Source organism: Agelaius phoeniceus, chromosome 1, assembly GCF_051311805.1.
Source record: "Agelaius phoeniceus isolate bAgePho1 chromosome 1, bAgePho1.hap1, whole genome shotgun sequence".
Taxonomy (NCBI): Eukaryota; Metazoa; Chordata; class Aves; order Passeriformes; family Icteridae; genus Agelaius; species Agelaius phoeniceus.
This window is the reverse complement of record NC_135265.1, coordinates 131167053-131193074: the sequence shown is the minus strand read 5'-3', so window position 1 is coordinate 131193074 and position 26022 is coordinate 131167053. Positions and strand designations below refer to the sequence as shown.

Sequence of the window (26022 nt, the reverse complement as noted above, 5' to 3'; positions counted from 1 at the left end):
CATGCTTCCTCAGCAGACTTCCAAAATGAAGTTTTATTAGAATACAAATAAGTATGTTTGGTTTAAAATTGCTTTTGAATGAATCTTCTACTTGGGTTTTAATTTAGGACAGCTGTAATTAAATAAATTAGATTTTTCTTTCTGGTGTGCAATTACAGAATTTTAGTTCCAGCTTGTTTTCAAGAAAAAGTATGAATGCTTTCTTATCCTTTTGGTTTTAAATTTTGCATATTTACTAAAGTTTTTTCAGGATCTTTGCATTTTTGCTTTTTAGTTATCAGTCAGTTTTTCTATATCTGGGTTTATTTTATGACCTGTGGAAGTGATGTGTTGAGAACTGGAAGAACCTGCACTGAACTCTGCCATCCAGGGCGCTATTTCCAGCATGCACCAAGAGGGCGGCTGCTGGATGTTTTACATGGTGCTTACTGATTCCAGGGTTAAATTTATCCTACTACTTACTGCAAATACCATAAAAGCTTTATGCCTTCATCTAATCTTGATACCATTTTTTAGATTTCTTTAAGATTCTTAGGTATGTTTAACCTGGAATATAATGAATGATTTTTGCTGAGTTCTTTTAAGGTTAATTTCTTTGTTTGGTTTTAATATACTTCTGTTTATTCTTACCCAGTGCTGTGGTATATTAGGATCACTGGGTCTAAAGATCCTTCTTTGGAATCTGTTTTTCTCATTTTTGTAATACTTTAATGCTATGTGGGGCAGTATAGAATCCAGCCTATATCCAGGTTTTTCATAGTTACTTTACATAGTTTACTTTCCAGAAAACTTCCACATAGATACCAGCCATTCCTTTTCCATTCCCATTTGTAAAAGCATTTTTGGATTATTTAAAAATAAAATGGCAAAAAAATTTAAATTAATTATATTGTAATTTAATCTACAATTGAAATTTGGCCTGGTTTTAAAATTTGCATGAACACCAAATCATTTTAAGTCAGAGATCTATGGATATCACACAAACAAGTATCTGAAGGCATTTGACATAATTTATCATTTAAATGCTTTAGCAATCTTTACTCTGAAAGTAAATCCTTTGAATTTTCATACCACTTTTTCCAGAGTTCAGTTCTTCTACTATTTAATATGTTAAGGGGTTGTTTGCCCGCCCCCACCCCAACCTTTACACTGCAGTTTGGAAATCAAGCTGTCATACTCTAAGACAAAGTTGTTGAATACTTGCAGGTGTTTAGTGTAAGATTCTTCTAGAGGGGCTGCAGTGAAATGCTGGTGTGATGCCTCCTGTGTCTCTGAAAGTCATGCCAAGGAGAATGGGGGAACTGCAACTCTCTGGTAGGGTGGATGCAGCCTTGCAGAAAAAACTGTCTAGATGCTGTGCTGCACTGAGGATCAGGGATCATAACTCTTTCCATTATGAAATGTTTATACTTCACCATGGATGTTATAAAAAGCTCCCTAATGGTGTAATATATAAAAAGAATACTGGAAACAGTCAGACAGTTCTAATAAGGTTATGTACAAATGAAACCTGTCCACATTTATTCCCTTTACCAAACAGCATGTGGGGAACTGGGAGTACTTAACCGAAAGAAGTTTTCTTGATTGAAAACTGCTTTTTCAGCTTGCAGATCTCCTCCTCCCTCTCCCTCCACTCAATGGAAAAAACAACAGCCCTGAAGGAAATAAAGAAATATATCCTCTCTTGAGGCCTCGCCCCCATCCCTGTGCAATCCTTCTACAGCTCCCAGCAGCAACTTCTGCTTCCTGCAGCCTGAATAAACTTTGTTTAAAAAAAATAATAATTGAGCTTAAACGCATTACTTCTCTGTGTGGTAATGAATTGAGTGTGGCAATATACTGTGTTACAGTTTTGTCCTTGGCATACCACCATCTGGAACAGCTCTCATGGACTACATCAGGGAGCCAATGATCTGTTGTACAAAACTGAACAAAATACCACTGCAAGGATCCTCAGAAAGGTTTCCTGCAGATTTTTCTTTGAATAGTTTTCATTTTCATGCTTTTTTAGAAAGTTCTTGGCTGCTTGCCAACTTCTAATGAGGAAAGATCCGAAAAAATTGGTCTCTAGATCTTTGTGTAAGGAAGTAGGGACATTCCCCTTGCATCTTTTGGACTAAAAGGCACTGCATTTTTTTTCAGTAATTTATTTTAATTGTTGTCTTTTATGGTACCTTAGGTTGTGCTTGTATTCATACTGTACAAAGCCTTTCTCAATAAGAAGGGGAAATAGGAACTGGGTAAAAATAATTGGGTTTGAATCTAAAATGTTTTATTTTTTATATTAATCTGCAGCAAAGAAATGCTGCACAGCACTCTTCCTAAGATAGAAGTTAGCTTTACTGAAGTCTTCTAGTACGAAAATAGTAATTCTTTACAGCCAGGTAGTGTACACTTGTTTATTTTCTAATTTTGATTATTAGATGGTCCTCAAAATGTTGCTATGATATTTTACTGCCATGTGACATGTCTTTGCAACACCTCAGAAAGCTGAAAGGATGTGAATTAGTTATCAGTAGTTAGATATCCTAAAACATTCCTAATACATTTGTGTATCAGGGATTAGCTGATTTAAACAGCTACATGGGAAGCCTGCAAGAGAAAATTCTTTCATAAGTCTCAAGTTAACATGTTGTCTTAAATAACATCTTTTGACATTTTAAAAGCCTCAACACTACTAGAGAACACTTTGACTTTGTGGCCTATTTCATGCTACTATGTTTTTTTTCTTTTTCACATCACAGAATTCTCCATGAGGACTCATCTTTCTGTAGCTAGTAAAATTACATGGTGCAAGTGTGCTTTTGATTGTTATTCATGTACTGAATGTATACAAGTTTCTCCCTGACTTAGTGAATTTTTATGTATATAGGGGCTCAAAGTCAATAACGTATTATTAAGAAAAAAATACAATTAATAATAATGTTAACATTTCTAAATTTCACATCTAGGTTATTTTTAGCTATTAGTGGCCATGTTTTGTGTTTGTTTTGCTTAGTGTTTTCCACGTGAGAGTCATAGTAGTAGGACTTAGTCCTACTTGTGCATTTTCTCAGCTTATCCAGTCTCACATCATCACATCTCCTTAATTAGGGCAACATCATCTCTTTGGCAGTCCTTCCTCTTTGTATAAATTCAATGTGCTTCTGACTGGTTATAATCCAGTACTGATGATTTGATTTGATGTAATCAAATGTTGTTGCTCCCATTGCAAAATTCTGTTCTTCACATTTTTTTCTCTCTTCTTCCCACAACATTCTTTGTCATATTAATCATTAGATGTCTTTGCTTTCACAGCACTTCCAGACCCCCATCTATCCATTTCTGTTTTCATGTCTTCTTTCATTTGTTTTGACTCATGTACACTCCCTGCTCATCAGACCTCTTCATGCCACTTACCAAGACCAACGTGTTCAGTGTTTCAAAGAGGCACTGCCTTGCTCACTCCTGTGTGTTATAAAGGTGTTTGCTGTGAACATTCACACTGTTATTGCAATGCTTTATTCAAAATCCTTCCAAAAAATTAATTTCTAGTATACTTTAATATAAAAACCAGGAGACAGGTTGCCACTGTATGGATATCATTACCCATGCTGCTGTTAGTAGTTTACCTTTACTTCCCTCTCTGTGGGCATGTTTTTTCTTATACTTAAATTGTAAGCCTTCGAGGACAGAGACCATTTTCATCCTGTGCTTTTGCAATGTGGATCTGTGGTCCATAACCAGAGTTTGTGTTATTGTGCAGATAAAGCCCAAATTCTGCACTAAGGCACCTCCAAACCTTATCACAGTTGCTTAACTGCCTTGTTCCTTTGCGTTAGCATATGGTCTTTCAAATGCACTTACTTTTAAGTGTAGATGATCAACTGCTTTAACATCTTTAAAATACTAGTTTTTCCTTTTTTTTCCAAGACAAATATATAACAGATGCATAAATGAACCACGGAATGAATGTGCTGCAGACATAGAGCCATCATTACACTCTTCACAATCAAGTTTTTTCATAAGCTCATGTGGCGTACACCTGTGTTAAGTTAGCCTTGCACTTAGGTGCAGTGTGGAAGACTCAATAATTCAAAGTGGAATTTGTTTCTTTGTTCCTTTTGTACTCTTTCTCATATCCTCTCCCTTCATTATTTACTGTGCTCTGTTTGCCTTCTGTTTGTACTTAAAATTATTTTCCTAATACTTGATTTGGCTGAGGTTCAAATTCACCCACAAGAAATTCAGAAAGTAGTAAGTAGAGCCGGACAGGGATAGCACATAAGGATGATTTTAAAAATCAAATAAAATAAACAGACCAGTAATCAATATATATTACCAAAAATGTCCTTTAAGATGAAGTGTACTGGGTATTTACTAGTATAAAGTATGAAAATTAAGAAATGGGAATATGCATAAGCTGAAAAATAATTTGATCAGTGATTGAAGAGAGCCAATTGAGGGTTTGAGGTTCAAAAAATAACTTGCTTTTACAGCTCTGTTTCATATATTAAAGTCATACTTACTAGCGTTTCAAGAAACTTCAAGTGGAAGTTTTCTAGTATAGCTATAGCTGCATGTTCTTTCATAGAATTTTTCTCCTATTTAGCTCTTTCATTGTCCTGAAAGAAAAAGGCATTTCTTTCTCATCCATTGAGAAGGGGAAATAGGAACTGGGTAAAAATAATTTGGTTTGAATCTAAAATGGAGGTGGTGGCAGGGAGAGAAACAATTGTAGAATTCCAACTTAAGTTAAGATGTTCACTAGCCACTAACAAGTCTGATTTCTAATTTGGGGATCTAATGAGACTAACCTTGCTCTAAAAGCCATCATTAGAGCCCAACAGAGATACAGCTGACCAAAATGCTAAAGCTTCTAAGGTAAGATGGTAGTTTTCTCACTCACTAATTGACTTATTCTTAAGCTGCACGCTTATTATGGTAGTGTGCAGCCTCCTCAGCAACGAGGGTCATTTGAGGCAAAAGTTTATTAGAGTTGTGCTCTGCCAATATTAGCTCTGTGGCATCTGCTCTTAACTTCTGTTTACAGTTGTCCTAAATAGATTTAAAAGTTTTAAGGCCTACCTCCACTGTATAATTTATATTCCCTTATAGATCATCATCCTTTCTACATGTTTTGAGGACACTTTAAAAATTATTAGTAGAATTTGAAGCATCAAAATTGAAATACCTAAGCACTAAAATGAATCCTGTATCTTCTGCAGTATGAATTTTGTATCTTTTGCAGTAGACCGAATTCCACCTCAGGTTATGATTTAACTCTTGGCCTACAAACCATCAGCATTTGAAATTGTTTGCTTTTCTACAGAACCCATTACAGAGCCATTACTAGACTATGCATCACAATGCACCTTCTTAATCAAGAGAGTTCAATACCTGTTCTGCATGCAGTCAAGTCATTTCTGCATAAACAGGCATAAAAGCATATTGGTTAATAACATTAGCATGGATGACTCTAGCTGATGGTAGGGGCTAATTGTTAATTGCATAGTTCATGTCTGGCTCACTTGTGTGATTTACACTGATGCCTGAACAGCCATGTCTCCATTTGAGATGGCAAAATTAAAGGTAATACAGGGAAATGTGACTGACATGCTGATGAAGAGTTCTACATGGATCTGTTAACTTCTTCTCTAAGGCCATGTAGTTTGTTTTTTAAACTTGCATCATTTCATAGTTGACAATTTTCTATTTTGTAAGCATAGGAAAACTTACCTTAGACCTATAACTTTATGATGATTTTTAGAATTATCCTTGGTGAAATGTGGGTATTTGATGTTGCTACAAACAATAATAGGTAAAAAGAATTAAAATTATCAAAAACTGTCTTGATGGAAGGAGTCTCCCTGCAATTTGAAGTGTATCCTCTTTTAGGGGCTGAACTACATCTTGATCTCATTACATTTTTTTTCCCTCATCAGAGGCTCTCAGATGGCATTTGTGGCAATAGTTTATTTGACCTGACCCAGAAGATTCTGGCCATTTGGAATGTGTTGTCATAAGCTATTAGTGATCCATCCAGAAGAGTTGTGCTTGTGGCTTACTATTTGTAGGTTAAGGGGGGGAGAGAGAAACCAAAAAAAACCTCAAAACTAAGCACCTGGCTAAAAAATAAATGCAATTACCAAGATTAATGACACAAATATTCTTGGTAAGTAAATGTTGATATTTAGCTGAAAAAGTACCAAAAGCAAGCAGTGACAGAAGGAGTTGAAGAAGAACTGGCATCCCTGTTTTTCAAATAATTCTAAACATCTTGGACAATAGTTACTGATTTAATGTCAGAATCCTAGTGTTGCCTGGGATTTGCTAGTTTGAGTTTTCATGTATTTCATTTTTGTGTCAGTTTCATACATATTTCTTCAACACAGACTTTTAATGCACAAATTCAAATACTGTGTAGGCTTCAAAACAGCCATTTATAAAGTGAAGGGTATCCACAGGCAAGGTTTAAAAATACTGGTAATAAAGTTTGCATCTTTCTTCAAATTATTGTGTATAGTGCATTAAACAGGAAAACAAGCAGTGTCAAGTGTCAAATTTGTCTACCTGGAGATAGATTGAAGAGTCAAATATTTAGACCTACTTATCCTGTGAAATGAAGATAGAAGTCTGTCTTCAGGATTGGAGTTAATATGATTTACAATTATGGAATATTAATCCCAATATTTCCAGGTGGGACATGCCTGGCCTCGTCTGACCCTTGCTGCTGGACCATAGGCAGCAGCTGTGGTGTTTCACCTCAGAGACACCCCTGGCTGGCTGGATGCTGCAGCTGGGCACTCAGAACAAATCCAGGCATGGTAGAAACTCAGTTTACCTCTGGTGGAAAAGGTTCAGGCGACGGTGAAGAGAAAAAGGAGAGGATTCTATTGTAGAGTTTTAATCCAGAGTTTTATTCCACGATGACAGACCTCTGAATGTTGTAACAGCTCCCAACAGAATCCCGACCGCAGGGTCCCGTCTCCTTTTAACCCCCGGGGACAGGGGGAGGGGAAAGCAGAGGTTGGCACACCTGGGGGGTTGGGATAGGTGAAACAGGAAATGGCATCACACTGCAACATACAGTAATGATACTTAAAGATTATTAAGGTAGCAATCAAATGTCCAATTAAGAAGTCCATGAAGAAGTTTTCTGCTATGTGCTGGATGTAAAGAATAATATGGAAAGTTTTTGCCTCTCGACAATTTATAATGTAATTTAATCTTTACTTTTTTTCCCTTTGTTTCCTAGCATAAGGCGGCACCAGGAAAGGAGAGCTATTTTAACTCCCATTTTAACAGATTTCACCGTTCGAATAACCGCAGCTCCTGCCATTATTTTTACAAAAATTGATGCTGCAGAGAATTTACACCCAGAGGTTTGTACAAAGTGTCTACAGAAATAGCATAATTTTTAATATATGTTAATATATTTTAATATATGTTTTACTATATTTTAATATATGAATAATCTTAGTAATTTACCACTCTACCATTTGAAGTATTCAGGTGTGTTTTCAAATTGCCAACTGGAGAAATGTCATGAGCTGAAATGTTCTTTCTCTGCTGGAGAAAGAATTTTTGTATAGCATTTGATACTAAAGGCAGTCCAGCCAGAGGTAATAAGCCTATTTTCAGTTCCAAAAATGGGAATCCTTTAATAATTTCCAGCAATATTTTTTACAAGTTTGTGATGGAAAGGTGTTGAGAAGAGGTGCAGCATAACAAAACATTGTATTCACAAGCTTCTCATAAAGAAACCTGAAAATGCTGTCTGTAGACTATAAGAAAGTTAGGCTGAGTTCTCTTATCCAGATTTCCAAGACCCCAGGTTGCCACTAAGTATCCATTTCCCTACTTTTGCCATGAGTACTTCCAGGTACTCAGATTTAACAGTCACTTTTGCTGGTGCCTTGTTCAGCTAGTTAAGAATAAGTGAATCAGGTTATACACAAAAGGTACTGGCTGACTTTTTGCCATTAGTTTGTAGCTCAAGAACATTTTCTATATGGAAGATATCCGAAATTTTTTGTCAGCTCATAAGGATAATTTCTCATAAAAACTACCTCCTGGGAAGAGCAAAATTGGTACAGGAGTGTAAAGGGTACTAGAGGTGTATTTCAATATGCAGTGGGTGTACATTGTTGGAAAATAACAGCTGGTGGGCATAGAGAGAAGAAATCAACAGTTTCACATTTTGTGTAAAGGGTCCACAGAAGGCTAGATGGAAAATTATTTAATGTAAAAAAGAAATAGAAAGCCCTAGTATGGCTGCAATGCATAGAAGTTATTCAAGTTTTAAAAAAAATCTGAGCTTTGCTAATACTTATGTTCAAGAATTTCAGTGTTTTCTGTAGATGCATTCTTCTTGTTATCTATTCCCTGGATGACATTCCATCATGAAGGGAGAGGTCTAGTTTAAATTAAAGCTTGAGCACTGTGCAAACTTCTCATGAGACAGAGCAGTTCTTCTCCCCTTCTGTCTGTTTTTCATCTCTTTATTGTTTGCCAGCAGTGGTGAAGGTCTCTATTTGTGCTAGACAACACCAATAAAACAGTGGCTATTCAGCTAGTGTTGCCAAGGTATTAAGAATGGCTTACAGGCAAAGAGAAATCAATCAGGTTGGCTATCAGTGAGTTCCAACACATGATTTCATTATAAATCAAGAAGAGTTTGTGTTTAAACAAGAAATCAAAAAACGATATCTTTTTCTTGGAAGGAAAGGAGAACTGGAATCATTGCCAAGGACACTCTGACAGCCCACTGATACTAGCAAGAGATGGAAACAAGGCCTTGTGCATGAGATGCTTTTCTTGCAGTTTGCCTTAACAGTTCTGCTGTTGAAAGCCATGCAAAGAATAAGCCACATCCTTTAGAAGCATGACACACCAGTTTCTCCTAAAAAGACCACATTTGTACTATATATAATGTTATATATAATGTTAAGTATTGACTACAGCAGGGAACCACAATACAGTTATATAGAAGCTGAAAATTATTTTCCCAATGGCTGTTACTTAGTATTTTCCCTTAATTTCACAGGAAATTTTGGTCTGTGGTCATTCTTTGGAAGTGAATATGACAACAAATTTGGACTTCTTCCTCAATGTGGCTCAAGTGCAACTTCTTCAGCAGCTGGTACAAGCTAATATGGTTGGACTGGAAGCCTCCAGTAGCACCACTGAGGTAGGTTTTTCCCTGGCTTGCAACTGGATTTTTAAAAAGTCCATCTGCAAAGTAGTGTAGCTCTGAGCAGGTGTTTGTATCATCTAGAAAAAAATGTATAGGTAAAGGAAATACATGTTTTTTGTTTGTATGGTCAGTTTCAAAATTCATTCTGATGTTGATTTAAGAATAGAAAGAATGTTAAGAGTATTATTCAGTAAATGCTGTTATTATAGTGGTTCTGCAACATCTTATGTACAAGGAGAATTATCTTATGTAATGTACAAGGATAAATATGTAAATGATGAAGGAAACAAATTTTTGAGAAGTGGGTTTTTGAGATTATTTGGTGTTGAACTTTTCTCGAATCTTTGGTATTTTCTTGTAAGTTCACATGCTACATTGTCTTTCACTAAATCTAGTAAACTATAAAATCTTTTCTGTGCCTAGTAACTACTACTGTCTTAGGAACTCAAGTCCCTAAAATTCAATCCACTTCTGAATATTTTCACACTTCTTTAGTGAAAATGTTGGTACATCATGAGGGATCCTGCATCTGAACAGTGTGAATATTAGTGATCAGCGATCAGCAGCCATCTCTTGAATTTTGTCATTCTTTGTTATTGGGACTTGATACCTCAGTTTATATTGAAAGCCAATCACTGTCACAGACTGGTAAGTTTAAATTTCACACTGACACTTTTGCACTGATACAAACAAAAAAACAAAACAAAAAAAAAAAAAAAAAGGAGAAGATAGGGAAAACTTTTGCCCTAAGAAAAAGTATGTAATTCTTATCTTCAAAACTTGGAATCTAGTCAGGCTGACAGCATCTTTAAGATAATAGGAGTTAATAAATGACAAAGCACTAATTCCACTGGAATGGCTGTTGGACCTATTGAGGTACCTTTGCAAATAAGAACAAGAGTTGGGAAAAGAGTTATTGAGCAAGACACAGTCAACTATTCCAAGAATCTGGCTAATGGGAAACCTGGAGAAGATTTTCTCCTTCTTTTCCTGAATCTCACAGTTTCAGCATTGCACATGAGTCTGGGTGAAAGCAAGGAATGCTCTAGAGCAGCCAAACTATTTACATTCCTCTCTCTTCACCCTGTCAAAACCCCAGAAGTTGTTTGTGCTAATCTAGGCATCACATCGCCCCCCATTCCTTTATCACTTCCCAAGGATAGAGAGAAATAAAGGGCATTGTTTCATTAACATTTGGAAATATGAAAGATGTAGAAAAGAAATGTGGTGTATTTTTCTTTTCCTTGGATGTTTTACAGACACAGGGCCTCTTTGGAGATGAATACTGCAAATTATATATAGAAATATCTTCAGTAAGTTATTTGTAGAGCACTGTTTTCTCAGTGTCAGTGGAATGGACAGAATCAGAAGATTTGAATAGATGCCAAGAATTTAAATTCTGAGTTGGCTTTGTGCAGAAGTGCTGCATGACTTACTTGGACTGTAAAAACTTAAAAGGAATTTGCTACCAAATTTCAGAAAGACTTTTGTTGACTAAATAATGAAGTACTTATTTGCTTTTCATCAGTAACTCCCTTGCATCAGTGAGGTCTCATGTAATGAGTAAGGGGATAGTTCTGTCTCAAGGTGTTTGCCTTGTCTTTAGTAAGTCATAGAACTACATCTGGACTTACTGTATTGGAAATATAAATACATTGGTTTGTTACTTTTTGTCCAGTTCTGCTTCAGTAATGTGTAGCTCTGTGTGCCTAAGTGAAGCCACCTTACCCTCTAATATATGCAGATTTATTATTATTCTTGTGGTTCTTTAGTCAGCAGAAAGAAACATCATACACTGATTGTATGCTGCTGTTTTAATCTTGGTGAATGAAATCAGGAGCACATAGCTTTTGATACTTCACACCTGCATGTTATTTCATTGCAAGAATCAAAGCATAATTTATATTGAAGACACTTCTGGAAACTATTCCTTTACTCAAAAGAAGACTAATATCCAAGCTAGATTAGACTTTTCAGGATGTTGTTCAGTAAAATCTTTCTTTACCTCAGGGGAATGACCATGTAGATAATTGTCCTGTGCTTAATTACCTTTGCTTTGGGATATTTTTGTCTTTATATCCATGCAGAATTTTGCCTGATAAAACTTTCAGTCATTGCCTCTCAATATTTCACAATACCTTTCCAAGAACAGTCTGACTTAATCTTCTTCATAGCCCTGCTTTAAGTAAATGGAAACAGTAATTAGATGCCCCACCATCATCCTTATCCTTCTCTCCTTCTCTTTTTCTGAAAAAACCTAGCTCTCTCACCCTCTCCTTATAAATTCTGTGCTTTAACCTTTTAATCCTCTTGATAACCCCCTGCCCATTCAGGTTTGTCAGTCTTCTGCTGTTGAGCTCAGAGCTAAAGACAGTGCTCGGGAGGCTGACATGCAAGCATCTCATCATCTCACCTCTGATCCAGTGGCTGTGCTGCTGCTGATGCTTCCCAGTAAATGCTCAGGCTCCCACACTACAGGGACAGTCTTATCACATGTTCAAGTGATCATGTGATCACTTGTTCAAAATCATCACATTTTCAAGTTGTTGGCCACCAGGACTCTTGGGTTCCTTTCTGCAAAGCTATTCTGTAGCATTGGCCTCCAGCAAGTTTTTGATTTGGGATTTTGCCACCTCACCATTTCACAGAATCATTTACGATGGAGAAGACCTCTGAGATGATCAGTTCCAAGTTTTGACTGATCATTGCCTTGCCAGCTAGACCGTGGCAAGTGCCATGTCCAGGTCCAGGTCCAGGTTTACCTTTTTCCTCCATGAGGTTTCTGTTAAACCATTTCTCCATTTTGGCAATGTCCCTCTGAAAGCAGTTTCAACAGCTCCTCCCAGTTTGGTGTCATCTGTCTTTGGATATGTTTTGTGTCATTGCCAAGATCTTTAATAAAGACATTAAACCTGATCAGACCATGGGAAATGTCCGTCGGTAACTGGAGTTTAGCTGTACTTTGGAACATTGAACATTACTTTCTGGTTTTAGTGGCCCAGTGTGGTTTTTACCAACCTCACAGCCCATCCATTCAGTTCACACTTCAGTGTCTGGATAAAAGTCAGCTGTGGAAAACTGCCTAACCTTGGACAACTTTGCTAATGGCAAAGCACATGTTATCTAGTACTCTGTCCTCAGAATCAATCATCTCATCACAAGAGGCAGTCAGATTGGGGTAAAGCATGACAGTCATCAAAGTAGCAACCCCTTGTTTAAACTTTAAAGGTGTGATTTCCAAATGGACTGTATTTGGTGGTTTACAGGGCAATGGTGTAAAGATTTGTGTAGACAAAAAAAAACCAAAAAAGAAGTGATGATTTATGGGTAAATCTCTTTTTTCTTCAAGTGTTTTAATATTCTGCAAAAGGTTTCATGCCAGGTCTCCATTGCTGTGTTTTTACTTATTATAAGACCTAGCTTTATACTGTTTTATAAATCTTTGATGTACAGTGGGCCTATTGTACCGACTTCTTCATAAGGTATAGTCTATTATTGCAAAGAATATTGCTTTGATCTACTTGACAGCTTTAGAGTAAGGACACATATGTGGTGTTTGATAGATTACCTGAGGGGCAAAGAATGTTGCTGCCTTTTTGTAATTATTCACTTTTTCAAAATTAATATATGCCAAATTCTTAGAAGAAGAATATATAATGCCTACACATGGAGAACAGAAACAGAAGTGCTAGGAAATGAAATACAAATATAAGAGTGAGGTGCCGTTAATGTCCTGATTTTGTTCAGTGATACATCTAATATTATAGGTGAAATATCAATAAAAGGGCCACATTTCCTTCTTCTTAGAAGAATTTTTAATATTCTGGTAAAAGTATTTCCAGTATAAATGAAAACTAGTTTAACTGCTGATCAGTGATAAAACAGGTGAATTTTCAAGGAGTTCATTTCTTCATCTGGCGAATCTATTTCCTGGTGTCCATCACTTACCACCTGGAGATTTTTGGCAAGACTTATTTGTCATACTATCATTTAGAAGCAGAAAACACAAGAACTCCTCTTTGAAAAAGATATTAAATTCAAACCAACACACATCTTGGTCTGCTGCTGACCATGTAGGAATGCATGAGTAACATATCTAACTGCAAGTCAGTGAATGTTACACTCCTCAAATATGGCTACTGAGGTCATTAGCAACTTTTCGTTTCCAATAAGCTTGAAGTTAAGGCTAGACTTTTGGAGAAAAATTGAGGTATACAAAAAATATTTTTTTAAATTTGTCCTAAAGATTGTTCCTGTCTGATAACTACATTGGAGGCATTGAATGCAAAGAACAGTTACTTTGTATCTTCCTTGAAAAACTAAAAGGTACTTAGAAATGCTTACTTTTTCTTCACAATGTCTTTGTGAGGACTGTGGCTCTGGATGAAGAGAAGAGGATTGCTTTTAAAATTCAAGGCAACTTGAAACATCGGAAATATTTTCCAGAGGATGTCCATTGAGAGCATTCACTCACTTTCTGTTCCCTATGGTATATTTCTTCTTATCCCCTCCATCACAGAACCAGTCACAGAATGTGTCAGGTTGGAAGGAGCCACAGTGGATTCTCCTGTCCAGCCTCCCTGCTCAAGCAGGGTCCTCCAGAGCACGTGGCACAGGATTGTGTCCAGACAGTGCTTGACTATCTCCAGTGAGGGAGACCCCACACTCTCTCTGGGCAGCCTGTTCCAGTGCTCAGTCACCCACACAGTAAAGAAGTTCTTCCTCATGGTCAGGTGGAATTTCCTGTGCAACACTCTCTGCCCACTGCCTTTTGTCCTATTGCTCAGCAGCACCAGGAAGAGCCTGATCCATCCTCTTGACACCCTCCCTTTAGATACTGATAGACGTTGATAAACTCCCATCTCAGACATCTCCTCTAAAGTCATTCTCAAATAGGCCCAGCTCCTCAGCCTTCCTCATAACTGAGGTCCCCCTCATCATCTTCATAGCATTCCATCGGACTCACTCCAGGAGCTCCATATCTCTCGTGTACTGAGCATCCCAGAAATGGACACAGCACTCCAAATGAGGCCTCACCAGAGCTGAGTAGAGAGGCAGGATTGCCTCCCTCAACCTGCTGGCAATGCTCTTTCTAAGACACCATAGGAAACCTTTGGCACTTTTGGCCACAAGGGCCATTTTATTGTCCACCAGGAACCCAAGGTCCTTCTCCACAGAGCTGCTTCCCACCAGGTCACCCCCCAGCCTGTACTGGTGCTTGGGGTTATTCTTCCCCTGGTGCAGGACTCTGCATTCATCTTAGTTGGGTTTCAGATGGTTCTCTGCCCATCTCTCCAGCCTGCCCAGGTCCTTCTGAAGGACTGCTCAGCACTCTGGAGTATCAGCTGCTCCTCCCAGCTTTGTGCCATCAGTGAACTTGCTGAGGAGGCATCTGCCCCTTCATGCAAGTCAGAGATGAAAAGTTAAACAAGACTGGATCTAGTACCAACCTTTGGGAGACACGACTAGTTAAAGGTCTCCAACTAGACCTTGTGCCACTGATCGCAACCCTCTGAGACCTGCCATTCAGCCAGGGCTCACTTTGCCTCATCCCTATTTCTCAGGTTATGTAGCCTTGTTTGTTTATTTTCTGCTAGCCCAAGTGCATGTTTCTGTAGGCTAAAAGTCCCTAGCTATCCTATACAGTCTGAAATTCAGATAGGTATATGATATACGAATAAAAACAGCATAAGCTCTTTCCTGAAAGAATGGACAAACTCATCATATTTTCCTTCCATCATATTTAGTCACAAGTTTTTAATTGTAGTGAGGAATGCAGCACTCAACAATCAGTTTTTGAAAAATATGGAAATATTTTCTCACAGTTTAACTAGAAATTAAAAAGCTGTCCCTGTTTTGGATCCCTCTCAGACCTCCCTTGCCCCTGGCTGGCATTCTTTTATTTTTGCCTAAGCAATGAACAAACCTTCCAAAGTTCTTCAGTGTGCTTGGTATTAGACTCATGTGTTGCTAGCCATTAGAATACAGTAGGTCTTGCACAAATTCGATGCTTAAGAAGTTACTTTCCCCCTCAAAATACATGAAAAAAAAATCTTCTTGTTGAACTGCAGGAACAACTGAGCTGATGAAGTATGGACTCAGATGTGCTGGCAAAACAGTCTCACAAAGAATGATCTGGGACTTGAAGTGTCTGATTGGAATTTTTCTTCATAGCTGATACATATGTCAAGCATAATTTGCAGTCAGAGCCAACAGGCAATGGGCACAAGCTGTCATTCACCTTGGGGAAGTGTTGAACCAAACAGGGGAAACCTGGTGTGGGCACATCTTTGTTTTCTTTCAGAAATTCCAGGCATGACCTGCTGGCTAATGTTTTCTGCTTTGTTAAAGCCTGCTTTTAGGTATTTGACCTTTGAGCACTCTTCCTAGGCTGCATAAGTCCTAGCTGCAGCAGTGTTTGTCACCTTGGCAGATAATATTCTGCTTCTAGACCTGGCTCATGCCAATCACTGAGTAAAGTCCACCAGCAGGTGTGACATGTTTCATAGGGCAAACCCCTGTGTTCTGATAAATTACAGCAAAAATTACACCAAACCCACCAGCTTCCTGAATAAATGGTATTAATACTAGGGGGGAGCAAAAGTTGTTTCAACTTTTGCATTTTGTTCTTTTACCACAAAAATTATATTTGGAGTCTAACTACTATAAATATTGGCTATTTCAAAGTGAGCAGCATTTTACTTGTATTCATCCCAATAATGGGCAAGGCTGGGGGAAGTGCAGCTCCTATCTGCTCAGACAAGAGCAAGAATAAGCAAATGCTTGAGTGAGTAATAAACAATACACCATTAAAGTGAACTAATTAATAGCTGAGAAGCATCCAAAAGCGAGAAGGCATAGAAAACTCATCTATGGCAGCTGATTCCTTCCTAGCTGGGCTAAATCTGATTGCATGCTGATTTGTCACATTAGACATACTGCAGTAATATTTGCAGAAAGTGTAATTCATTCTCTATTGCTGCAGATGAGACTTAAAAAAGCTTTTCTGATAAGTTTTAAAGCCCTGTAATATGTTGGCTCAGGAAGTCTGGAAGAGTGTGCTGAAGAAATATTTCTCTGTGCTTTCTTTAATTATGGTTGTTGGTTTTTTTCTCAAAGCATCCAATTATATCTACTTTCAGAGAACAGGAGTCTAAAAAGATCTTTATTCTAACTCAGTAGTATTGTTATTTCTTTATTTCTGTTTAAAGCAATCTCATCAACCAGTTGTTGCTGTAACTTCACTGTAAGATAAAGAACATGGTCAGCAGGATATATGTACAAAAGTGCTGTTGCAATTGCATCACACATAAAATTTGAAGGAATGATAGCTAATAGAGTTTATAGCATATTTTCTTGCTGATGATACTTTAGCAGAGCAAACTTTTGAGTGATGAGCAATTTAATTGCACTTTAGTTAAGGCTATTAATTACTTGTATGAAAAATGAAAAAAAAATGTTGAAAACAAGCAAAAATTTGTTTTCCATTTCTATTTTGCTTAGAAAAAAATAACAGTGAAAAAAACCATTAAAACAAGTTCCAGATAATACTACTTAGGAAGCCAGACAGTCAAAGTGTGGAATGGCAGATGCACATGTTGCACAGATGTTGTATTGACTGGATAGTATTCTTATGGAAAGCTTGTGTAATTGGAAGTATTTTTAGTATGTTGAAACTTTGAGAAGTTGGCATTCTGATTTGCCAGTTTCTTTTGAAGAAGCTGTTTATCTTTTGTCTTTTAATTACTGAAATCTAAGGTAATCAGTGTTCAAGAGCCAAAACATTCTTGGGTTTTGTATTTTATACAAATCAGTTGAATTTAGGTATGTCTTGATATCCTGAAATGTGTTGGCACATTAAAAAAGCTAATACTGTTAAAAATAACTTCCTGAGGGTTTCAAAACTTTTTTCATTATGCTTTTGGTATTTATTGTAGTGAGTGAAAAGAGAGCTAGCTTAGTCTATGGTATTAGTAATGCCCCAGAAACAGTAGGTATAAAAATATGAACCAATAAAATATTTCTCAGATTTTTTTTTTAATTTTTTTTTTAGCTTGCAGAATTCCTGATCAGGTCTTGTGTACCTGCTCAGTTCTGCCTATGTTTTAGAGCTTTGAAATTTCATTCCAGGGAATAGCAGGTCATCATGTAGTACCATAGCTTTGATGTCCTGCGCTATGAGACGCTTTCTCGTGGATCTTCACCACCTTAATTGAAGAATCACAAATTTATTGCAGCTGGAATAAATATGTTCAGTTTATTGATAAAATTGTTAGCAACAATCTCATGACCCAGGATTTGCAGAGTGCCTTTTTGCATGAATTAGTTAGTAACTGTAGCTTCCTTATTTTAATGATTGTACATTTCAAAGAGTAAGCTATTACAATGCTTCTAACTAGGTTACAAAATGTAGAGTTTCAGATACCAGAAATGAAGTAAAGAGAAAGTAACAAAATTTGGATTATTTAGATTTGAAATACTTAGACTCTCAAGCAACTTGACAAGGGTTAGCTTAAAATTAGGCTTGTTATTCTCACTGTGTTGGTTTCATGGGTTTGGAAACAATGGAATATATCCAGATAAGTGTTTTCACAGTTGAGAAGGATTGCAGAAAGCTGCAGTTCTAAGCACATACCACAGCTAGATCCCCAAAGTAGCTCTAATTTGTGTCACTGGAGTTAGGAAATGTCTTATGCTTTCATTCCTTCTGTGTGCTTCAAATTGAGACTGTGCCTTGTACATCCCAGATGGATTTGTAAAAGACAACAACTTCATTACCTAAAAGCTCACAAAGTTTTGATAAGGAAGAATTGCATTTCATGTCAATCTGTGTAATGTCCTTAGAATGTGAAAAGGAAAAAATAAGAAGTAGGAGACAAAGGAAAATCTGTTTTGCTGTAAAGATGTGACCTTTAGTTTCTCTCCTAGAATTACAGGGAAAAAAAAGAATGTTCAAACTGATTGTTGCCATGAAAATGGCTCTTTGAAGAGATCTTCATGCTTAGATCCTGCAAATACAAAAAATAAAGGGGAAAAAAGTGTTTATAGGCTCTCTTTAACATACATAATTAGGAAAATTTTTATCTTAGAATGAAGAGTCTCTTCAGTAAGCATTTGGACTTATGTAGTTGAGCAAGATCAACAAACATGTTAAATAAGATAGATATTAAACTGACAAGGTAAAGAATTCCTAGTGTAGTAAAACCAGACATGAAATTACAGATTCAATGTATATTTCCTTTTAGCTAGGAAGAAACTAGGTTTTCCTGCTGATTTTTGATGTCCACAAGCACACAGACTATGTGGGGGGGAAAAAATGGAAAGTTGTATCTGTTAGCTTTTTAAGCACTTCATGATTCAAGACCACTTTTGTCGCAGACATCTTTCATGAAAAATCCTTTCTTAGGATTTTTCCTTGTGAGAAGCTGCAGTTTCAGCAACCAAAAGTAAACAATGGTTATCTGCTGCTGTGGAATGCAACAGATAGACCTGTGACTGGTCTCCTGTAGATGTTTAGATTTACTGACCACTCATAGCAGAGCTGGCTCTTGCTCTGTCTGAGACACAGACCTTTGTTATTCATTCTATTCTATTCTTAGCTTAGCTAGCTTCTGAAGAAAGCTTTTCCTTTCTCTTTCTTTTTAGTATAGTCTTAATGTAACATATATCATAAAATAATAAATCAAGCCTTCTGATCATGGAGTCAACATTCTCGTCTCTTCTTCATCCTGAAAACCCTTATGACCACAGTCACACACTTTCTATGACATTTTCCTTAATGTTTTCTGTGACCACTTAAATTAAAGTGATAAGATGTTCCTGCATATCAAGATTTCACATAAAATATAGCTGGGGAGGAATTTACCCAATACAATAATCTACAAAGAAGTTCATAAATAACATTCTTCCAAATATTCCTTGTTTCAACACAGAAGGATATTTTGTATTGTTAACAAAAGGAAAAATACAAGTATTTCTCTAGAATACTGTGAAGCTTCATATCAATAGTGTTTAAAGATTCCCATGCTGGAACAAATCTAATGGGAACACATGTCATAGGGGTTGTTGTTATTTTCTGGGAAAAAAAATTATAACAGCAAAATAAAAAGTTAGAGTAAGAAAGGAAAAAAGCAAACAGAAACCTTGAGGTGTTGGTTTTCCTCTATGTTCCCATCAATACTAGTTAAAGACTAAGGTTAACGGGTTTTTTTCTCCTCTCTTTTGCTATTTTTCCAGATGTTTTAAAACAGAGCATAATGAGATAGAATTATTTTTACACGAGTTTTAAGTAAAAGTGGGGTTTCAGTCCACTTATTTTTTCTTTTTAGCCTACAGTTCTTGATTATCTGAACCAGACCTTCTTGTGTCTGCTCAATGAGCCGCATTTATTCTCTCATACTACTCTTAGTAATATCGTCTAAAAGATGTAAACATTCTGTCCAATCTCTGTATTCCATACCCTGCCTAGCAATATTTTGAAGTTACCTTGTGAATTATTTTTATTATAATTATCTTCAATAAAATTGTGCTTTCTTATCCAATTAAAATAATAATTGAATGTTACATAAAGTTAATTTAAAACTTCACCATTTCTGATCATTTAATGTACCGACCAAAATAACCTCAAGTACTCATTACAGAGATAATAAAAATATTGCTATTAAAAAGGACCAAAATTCAAACTTTTCTTTCTATTAGAACACATGCAAGAAATCATATTGGCTCATTTTTGAGGAAAAAAAAAACCAGAAGTCCATGAACTGTGTAAGAATTGCTATAGGTTTGCCATGAATAGCAAGTATAGTTGGTGGTTGGCACATATGCAGGACAAAATCACTGAGGGCAAGACAGTGGCTCAAACTGACCCTGAGGAGAAGAAGTGTGAGAGAGCACATGCTTGGGCTTTCTCACAGTGTGACACTGGATGTGTCACAGTGGTGATTTCCTAAGGCAGCTGATGAGGAGGGGGAAGTTGCAGTGTTGGGTCACATGGTGTGAGACTGAGGGTTCTGCATTCTTTGATCTCTACTAATCTTCTCCTTTCAGTCATCTAATGCTGCTGTACAGAAGAGTTTGGTGCTGTGGCAACATTACCTTTAGACAGCTCTAGTTATGGTTTCTTCCCTGCATGGAGCATCACCTGCTAGGTAGTGTGGAAAACTTGATCCTTGACAGGAATTATAAACACATGGATTTTGTAATTTCCTTCACTTTAAAGTAAAAGAATATTTTTTTTCCTTAAAGAGAAAGATGAGAAATGTAAGGGGAAAGGACAGAAGCCAGTAAAGATTTAATTGAAGGTATAGTCAGTGGGCAGGACAGTAAGAAATTTAGGTTTTAAATTCTGTTTTCTTTATGAGAAGAATGCTCACTTTGTTCCCCTGAAATTCTCTCACAGGAAACAATTTTTTTTCATGAATTTTACCCTATTTTTAGAAGCAAATAAATCTAATATAGTCACCCTGTATGTCAGTCTTCCTCAAACATTACATAATATATTTTGTTCTCATCCAAATTAGAAAGCAGAATAGAAGTCTCAATATTAATTAATTTTTAATTGTTTTGTAAAAAAACAGGAGAAGTATGGTGACAAACCAAAGCAGATATTGCCACTGAGGGAAAGCCATTGTTCAGTCACTTCTGTGACTTGTGAGGGACCAGCTGATCACCTAGGGATAGATACTCTGCTTAGTTTTATATTGATTTTCTTTAGGACAGAATTCCACTTTAGTACTATCCTGTTTATTAAGCAAGGAGGCTTAATTTTCTGAGTGTACTGCTGGTGATTATATTGCCTGCCATCCTAATTTTTCAATTTTTCCAGCTAGCTATACTGTTTCAGATTCAGGTAATGTTGTATCATCTGAGACTGTCTAGTAGAATGATACATTCCATTATTCATGCCTGGGATTTTGTCAGGAAACAAATATGGCTATTTTTTCACAAATTCATTTGTCTGTTCTGTCAGAAATTCATGAGGTCTTCATACTGTTTGAAAAGTGACAAAAATACCTGCTTGAATAAATGTTCTTTTAAATAGTAGTGAGTTTAAACATAAAAGAGCATAGCCTTTTCTGTATGTTTTTCCATAACATCTAATGGATCAAAGTTGTCCAGGGGGTCCAGGTTGTGTTATTGACAGAATTAAGTGGTTCCTTCTTCCTGTGAAATTAATTTGCATGAGTCAGAGCTGCAACAGTATCCTTGTACCATTTACAAGCAGTTGTATGCATAGCAGAATTAGCTATATTTTATAGTTTAGCAATTTTATAACTAAATTTTTATAACTATAATTTTGAAAGTAAAAAAAAAGGAAGCCAATCTATAATCAGAAGTTTTTTATTCATTACACCTTAGTGGTGGAATGGCATCTGAATCAGTTTCATCTAAATCTATGTTCTGTCTATTGAGATGAAACTGATTCAGATCTAAATCTAAGTGCTTCTATCCAAAGTTGAATATTTCTATCCAAAACATGACGTTGCTGCATCAAATGTTTGTTAGAAGTTCATGCCCTTCTATAAATCTGTGTAGTTAAATAATTTATGTAGCAATGAATAGACATAATACAGATCCAGCTTTAAATATGTTTGAAACCATGAAATATCTGAATCAGTTTCATCTAAATCTATGTTCTATAGCAGCAGCTTTTTAGGATGGTGAATGTTTAATTGTAAGGTGGCACATATTTCCTATTTCTGCTTATGTTAATGGCCTGAAACCATGACATGCCAAAGGAAGATGTACAAATTGATTTGTATGTTTTTTTCCAAATATATAGTAACATGAAGGCATGTAAAAAAATTAGCACATTTAATACATACACATGCATAGAGTTAATGGAGAAAATTTGCACCATGCATAACTTGATTTTCTTAGTAAAGATTGTTCCACGGATTAATCTAATCCACTTAGATAGTAAGTAGGCGTAATAGATTTAATTGCTTTATGGAGTAGTTAAAATTTGTAGAATGGCCAAATTTTTTGAAATGTATGTGACAATAAAGTCTTCTGATAATATTTATCATTGAGCTGTTCATATGTTTTAAACATAATCTTGTAGCTCAGTAGTGTCAGAGAGAGTGCCAAATGTGTAACTTTTTGAGAATGCCAATAAAAACCCCTAGCTGGAATAGCTGAATAATACTTGCATCATTTTCCTGGTAGCTTTACCAGTACTTGGGTTCCCACATAGCCACTTGTCAGATGTTTTCCTGAAAATAACAGATATTTTGGTTAGTTCAAGGACACTATCAAAATAAAGTCCTTGCCAGTATCTTGAGTCATTGCCATACCCTGTTTCCGTTCTTAGGAAGCTCTGTCTCATCATTTGATTTTGTTGCCAAAACCAATTGGGAGGTATCTTTTTGAAGGACTGTGCAGTACTTCTTCATACTTCATCTGAGCAAACATTCTTATTCCAGTAGAAACCTAGATGCTGTTCTTATATTGGAAAAATTGATGTGGCTTTTCTAAGAATCTTCAAAGCAGAATTTTTTTCAATTAAAAAAATATTTAGGGATGAAGTAAATTCACAGTAAAGTAGGGAGCCTTATGAGGAAGGGTCCATTTTGCAGACATGAAGGCAAAATATGTGAGGATTACTCAAAAGGACATAAGCATGTATGTGGATGCAGAGTTTTCACACAGCAAAAACGCCTCATGATAGAAGATCTGAGTTCTGTGTTAGCCTGGAATTTGTAGAAATGCACAATTCAGTTTTACACTTCAAATCTAAGCAAGTGGTGTCTTTTAACATTGTAAATTGCTTTGCAGTTTCATTCATCCCATTGCAATGCTGCACAAGTTGCATCCATTTTCATGCTATGAGGATTTTGAGATAGCTGAACTAAAACTAAGTATTTTGAATGGAAGAGTATCATTTGAACTTTACACTTCAGTTGAGGATTCCATAGGTAGACAATCGTTTCTGAATGTTAACAATCTTCCCTTGGTCATCAACATTAATTTGTGCAATTGTGTGGGGTTCTGAGTTTCTCTGAATCCCAACAATTCAGTTTGTTCTGTCTTGCTTGCAGGGAAGTTCACTTGTGACAGTAATAATAATTTTCCACTTTTCTTGAACATTTGAACATTGCATTGAATTTTGATTGAGTGAGGCAGAGAAGGTAGCAGTGTTCCTTCATGGACACACAGTGTTTCGAGTGGAAGGATAATAAAGAGCCTAGCTCTATTTAATTTCTTTCTAATCTCTTTGATGTATTCTGCCACCTATCACAAAACCCAATCTAGTAAAATTACAGTGAACAAATTTTTAGTTCAGTGTCATGGTTTGGTGGCAGGGCTACAGAGTACATGCATAGGGTCTGTGGCTTTGATAAGTAATATTAATCTGGTACTGTTGGTATTCCCATTTAGATAAAAGAGGTAGTTGTCACACTGACTTGAGGAGTGTTTCTCAGGAATATGGAGGAGATTAAAGAGCTGGACAATACTTCCATTTTTACAGCTAGCTTCCATCTGAGTTACTGGTTGTTATATCAAATGGTGAAATCATAGATTATCATTGTGATTAAAGATTGGTATGAGTCATGCATTTGATGCTAATAACATTGACTGAATCAAATTCAGATTTGCAGCTATTTGTAATTTTTCTGAACTTACCTCTGCAGCTAATTGGCTGCCATTACCTTTTTAGAGAAAAGACATTTTAAAGTTCTCAGTTGTTTACACATAGTGTGCAGCTTTGGTGGTTTTGCTGTGCTTAATGGGTTTGCTTAATAATCTTGCATATTAGCACTTTTTTCCTCAGTACGTGCTCCTAGGCAATGTTTCCAGCTCTTCATTTCACTGAGACTGTACCTTCCCCCCAGATTACCTGTGACTCATTGTATGAATCAAGACTGGAAGTTTCATTCTTGACTCATCCTAAGTAAAGGTTTCCACTAATTTTAACTTTCTCCATCAAAACAGTGGAGGAATAATGACTTAGTAAAGAATTCTCAGAAATTAGCAGTGACAACTATTCCAGATTGTTTGGAAGCTGTTTGAATTAGAGAATCCCTAAAAACTGAAAATCTGTTAAGCTTTACTGAGGTGGGGTCCTGTGTACAAGTTTCATAAAACTGATATTTGTTTGAAGACCAGTGATTTAAGACATACATTTAGAAAGTTGGGCATTTTTTTCTTCAGAGTTACAGAGATAATTAGGTTTGTGTGTTTGCATTAGTTCACCTGTTTTCTTGCAGTAGTTTGTATATGTCTTTTTATGCTTTTCTGCTAGGATAGGCTATCTGGTCTCTGTTGTTGTTCTATTTCTGGAGTCCCATATTGTTGTTATCAGATTTGTAAAGTCCATACCTCCTCGGTGTAGTCTCATGGCTGCAGATATTCACAGCACAGACTCCTTCTACATCTTGTTCTCTCTCAGCTCAGGACTCCTCCAAGGCTCTCCCTGACTGGCTAACACACCCCCTTTTATCCCAGTTATCTTCATTGGTCACAGCTGCAGCCCAATTAAGGACATCACAGCTGCAGCCCATCAAGGGCAACCAGGACCTCCCAGGGCAAAGCCTCTGTACAGATATTCAAGTACAATACATTTCCTCTACTATATTTCCCCCTTTTCTTTTACTTACAGAACCAGGTTTTACATACAATACTTCAAGTACAATACACCCATATTTCCCCATGACTCAAAGGCCATGTACAACACACATAGCTCCTTGCTCAAAGGCCATACTCTTTCACAGCTCCTTGACCCAAAGGCTATGTTCTGTCACAGCTCTTGGCTGTCTCATCTTCTGCCAAATATCACATCGAGGTCACCAATAGTTGTTGTTCTATTTCTGGAGCCCCATATTGTTGTTATCAGATTTGTAAAGTCCATACCTCCTCGGTGTATTCTCACAGCTGCAGATCTTCACAGCACAGACTCCTTCTTCTGCAGGTTGTTCTCTCTCAGCTCAGGGCTCCTTCAAGGCTCTCCCTGACTGGCTAACCCACCCCCTTTTATCCCAGTTATCTTCATTGGTTACAGCTGCAGCCCAGTTAAGGCCATCGCAGCTGCAGCCCATCAAGGACAACTGGGACCTCCCGGGGCAAAGCCTCTATACAGATATTCAAGTACAATACATTTCCTCTACTATAGGTCTCTACAGATCATCCTTTTTGGCTGATTCTTTGCCTTCTAAAGCAGGAACAGAGGAGGAGAGATTCAGGATCACAAATAAATTATCTGCCAAACTATTATTTTTTCAGTGGGAGATGGGCACAAAACTGTTCTATGTTCTCTTGATAAAGTTCATTATAAAGGCAGTAGTGCCTTCTCCACACTAGGTAAGTGTTCATTACACATTGAACACCTGGAAGTTTTACCCATTGTATTTCTATTAAATTCTTGTTGTACAATGTAATTTCTGAGTAGACTGATCTTGGTAGAGTGGTTTATTGGGTCATCTCCTAGGTATGTCTGTGAGCAAGCCCACCATAGCAAATTAATTTATGGCCAATTAAAATGTATACTTTAAATAATGCTTGGGAAAGTATTTTGATAACACTCAACAACAAAGAGAAGAAAAACAATCAAAAAACAAAACCAAAAAAGCAGCAGTTGTTAGTGAACCAAAAGGAGCTTCATGGCCTGAAATTGGAAAAACGTTTCTATGGAAAAACAGTATATGTAAACAATATTCAGTAATATGCACAGTCTTTTTGCATCTTTATTATAGTACATTATAGCAATACCATATAGAAGCATGTAAAGGTCAGAAGTGTTTTCCTTTAAGAAGTAAACTTTGTAAACTGTTTGTATCTGGGCCTGCTGATGGAATTCAATGCTGTACCATCCCACAATTTGAATGGTGCCGATGGCATCATAGAAC

General features: G+C 36.7%; 1 protein-coding gene across 5 annotated transcripts in view; it reads left to right on the top strand.

Annotated features, from left to right (window-relative positions):
* VPS13B (vacuolar protein sorting 13 homolog B) overlaps positions 1-26022 on the top strand; it is a 434757-nt gene that overhangs the window by 282119 nt on the left and 126616 nt on the right. For all 5 annotated transcript variants that reach the window (XM_077187531.1, XM_077187521.1, XM_077187524.1 and 2 more), the window contains 2 exons: positions 7238-7364; positions 9029-9172. In XM_077187531.1, coding sequence (XP_077043646.1) covers positions 7238-7364; positions 9029-9172 — 271 coding nt within the window. The remainder of the gene's footprint in view (positions 1-7237; positions 7365-9028; positions 9173-26022) is intronic.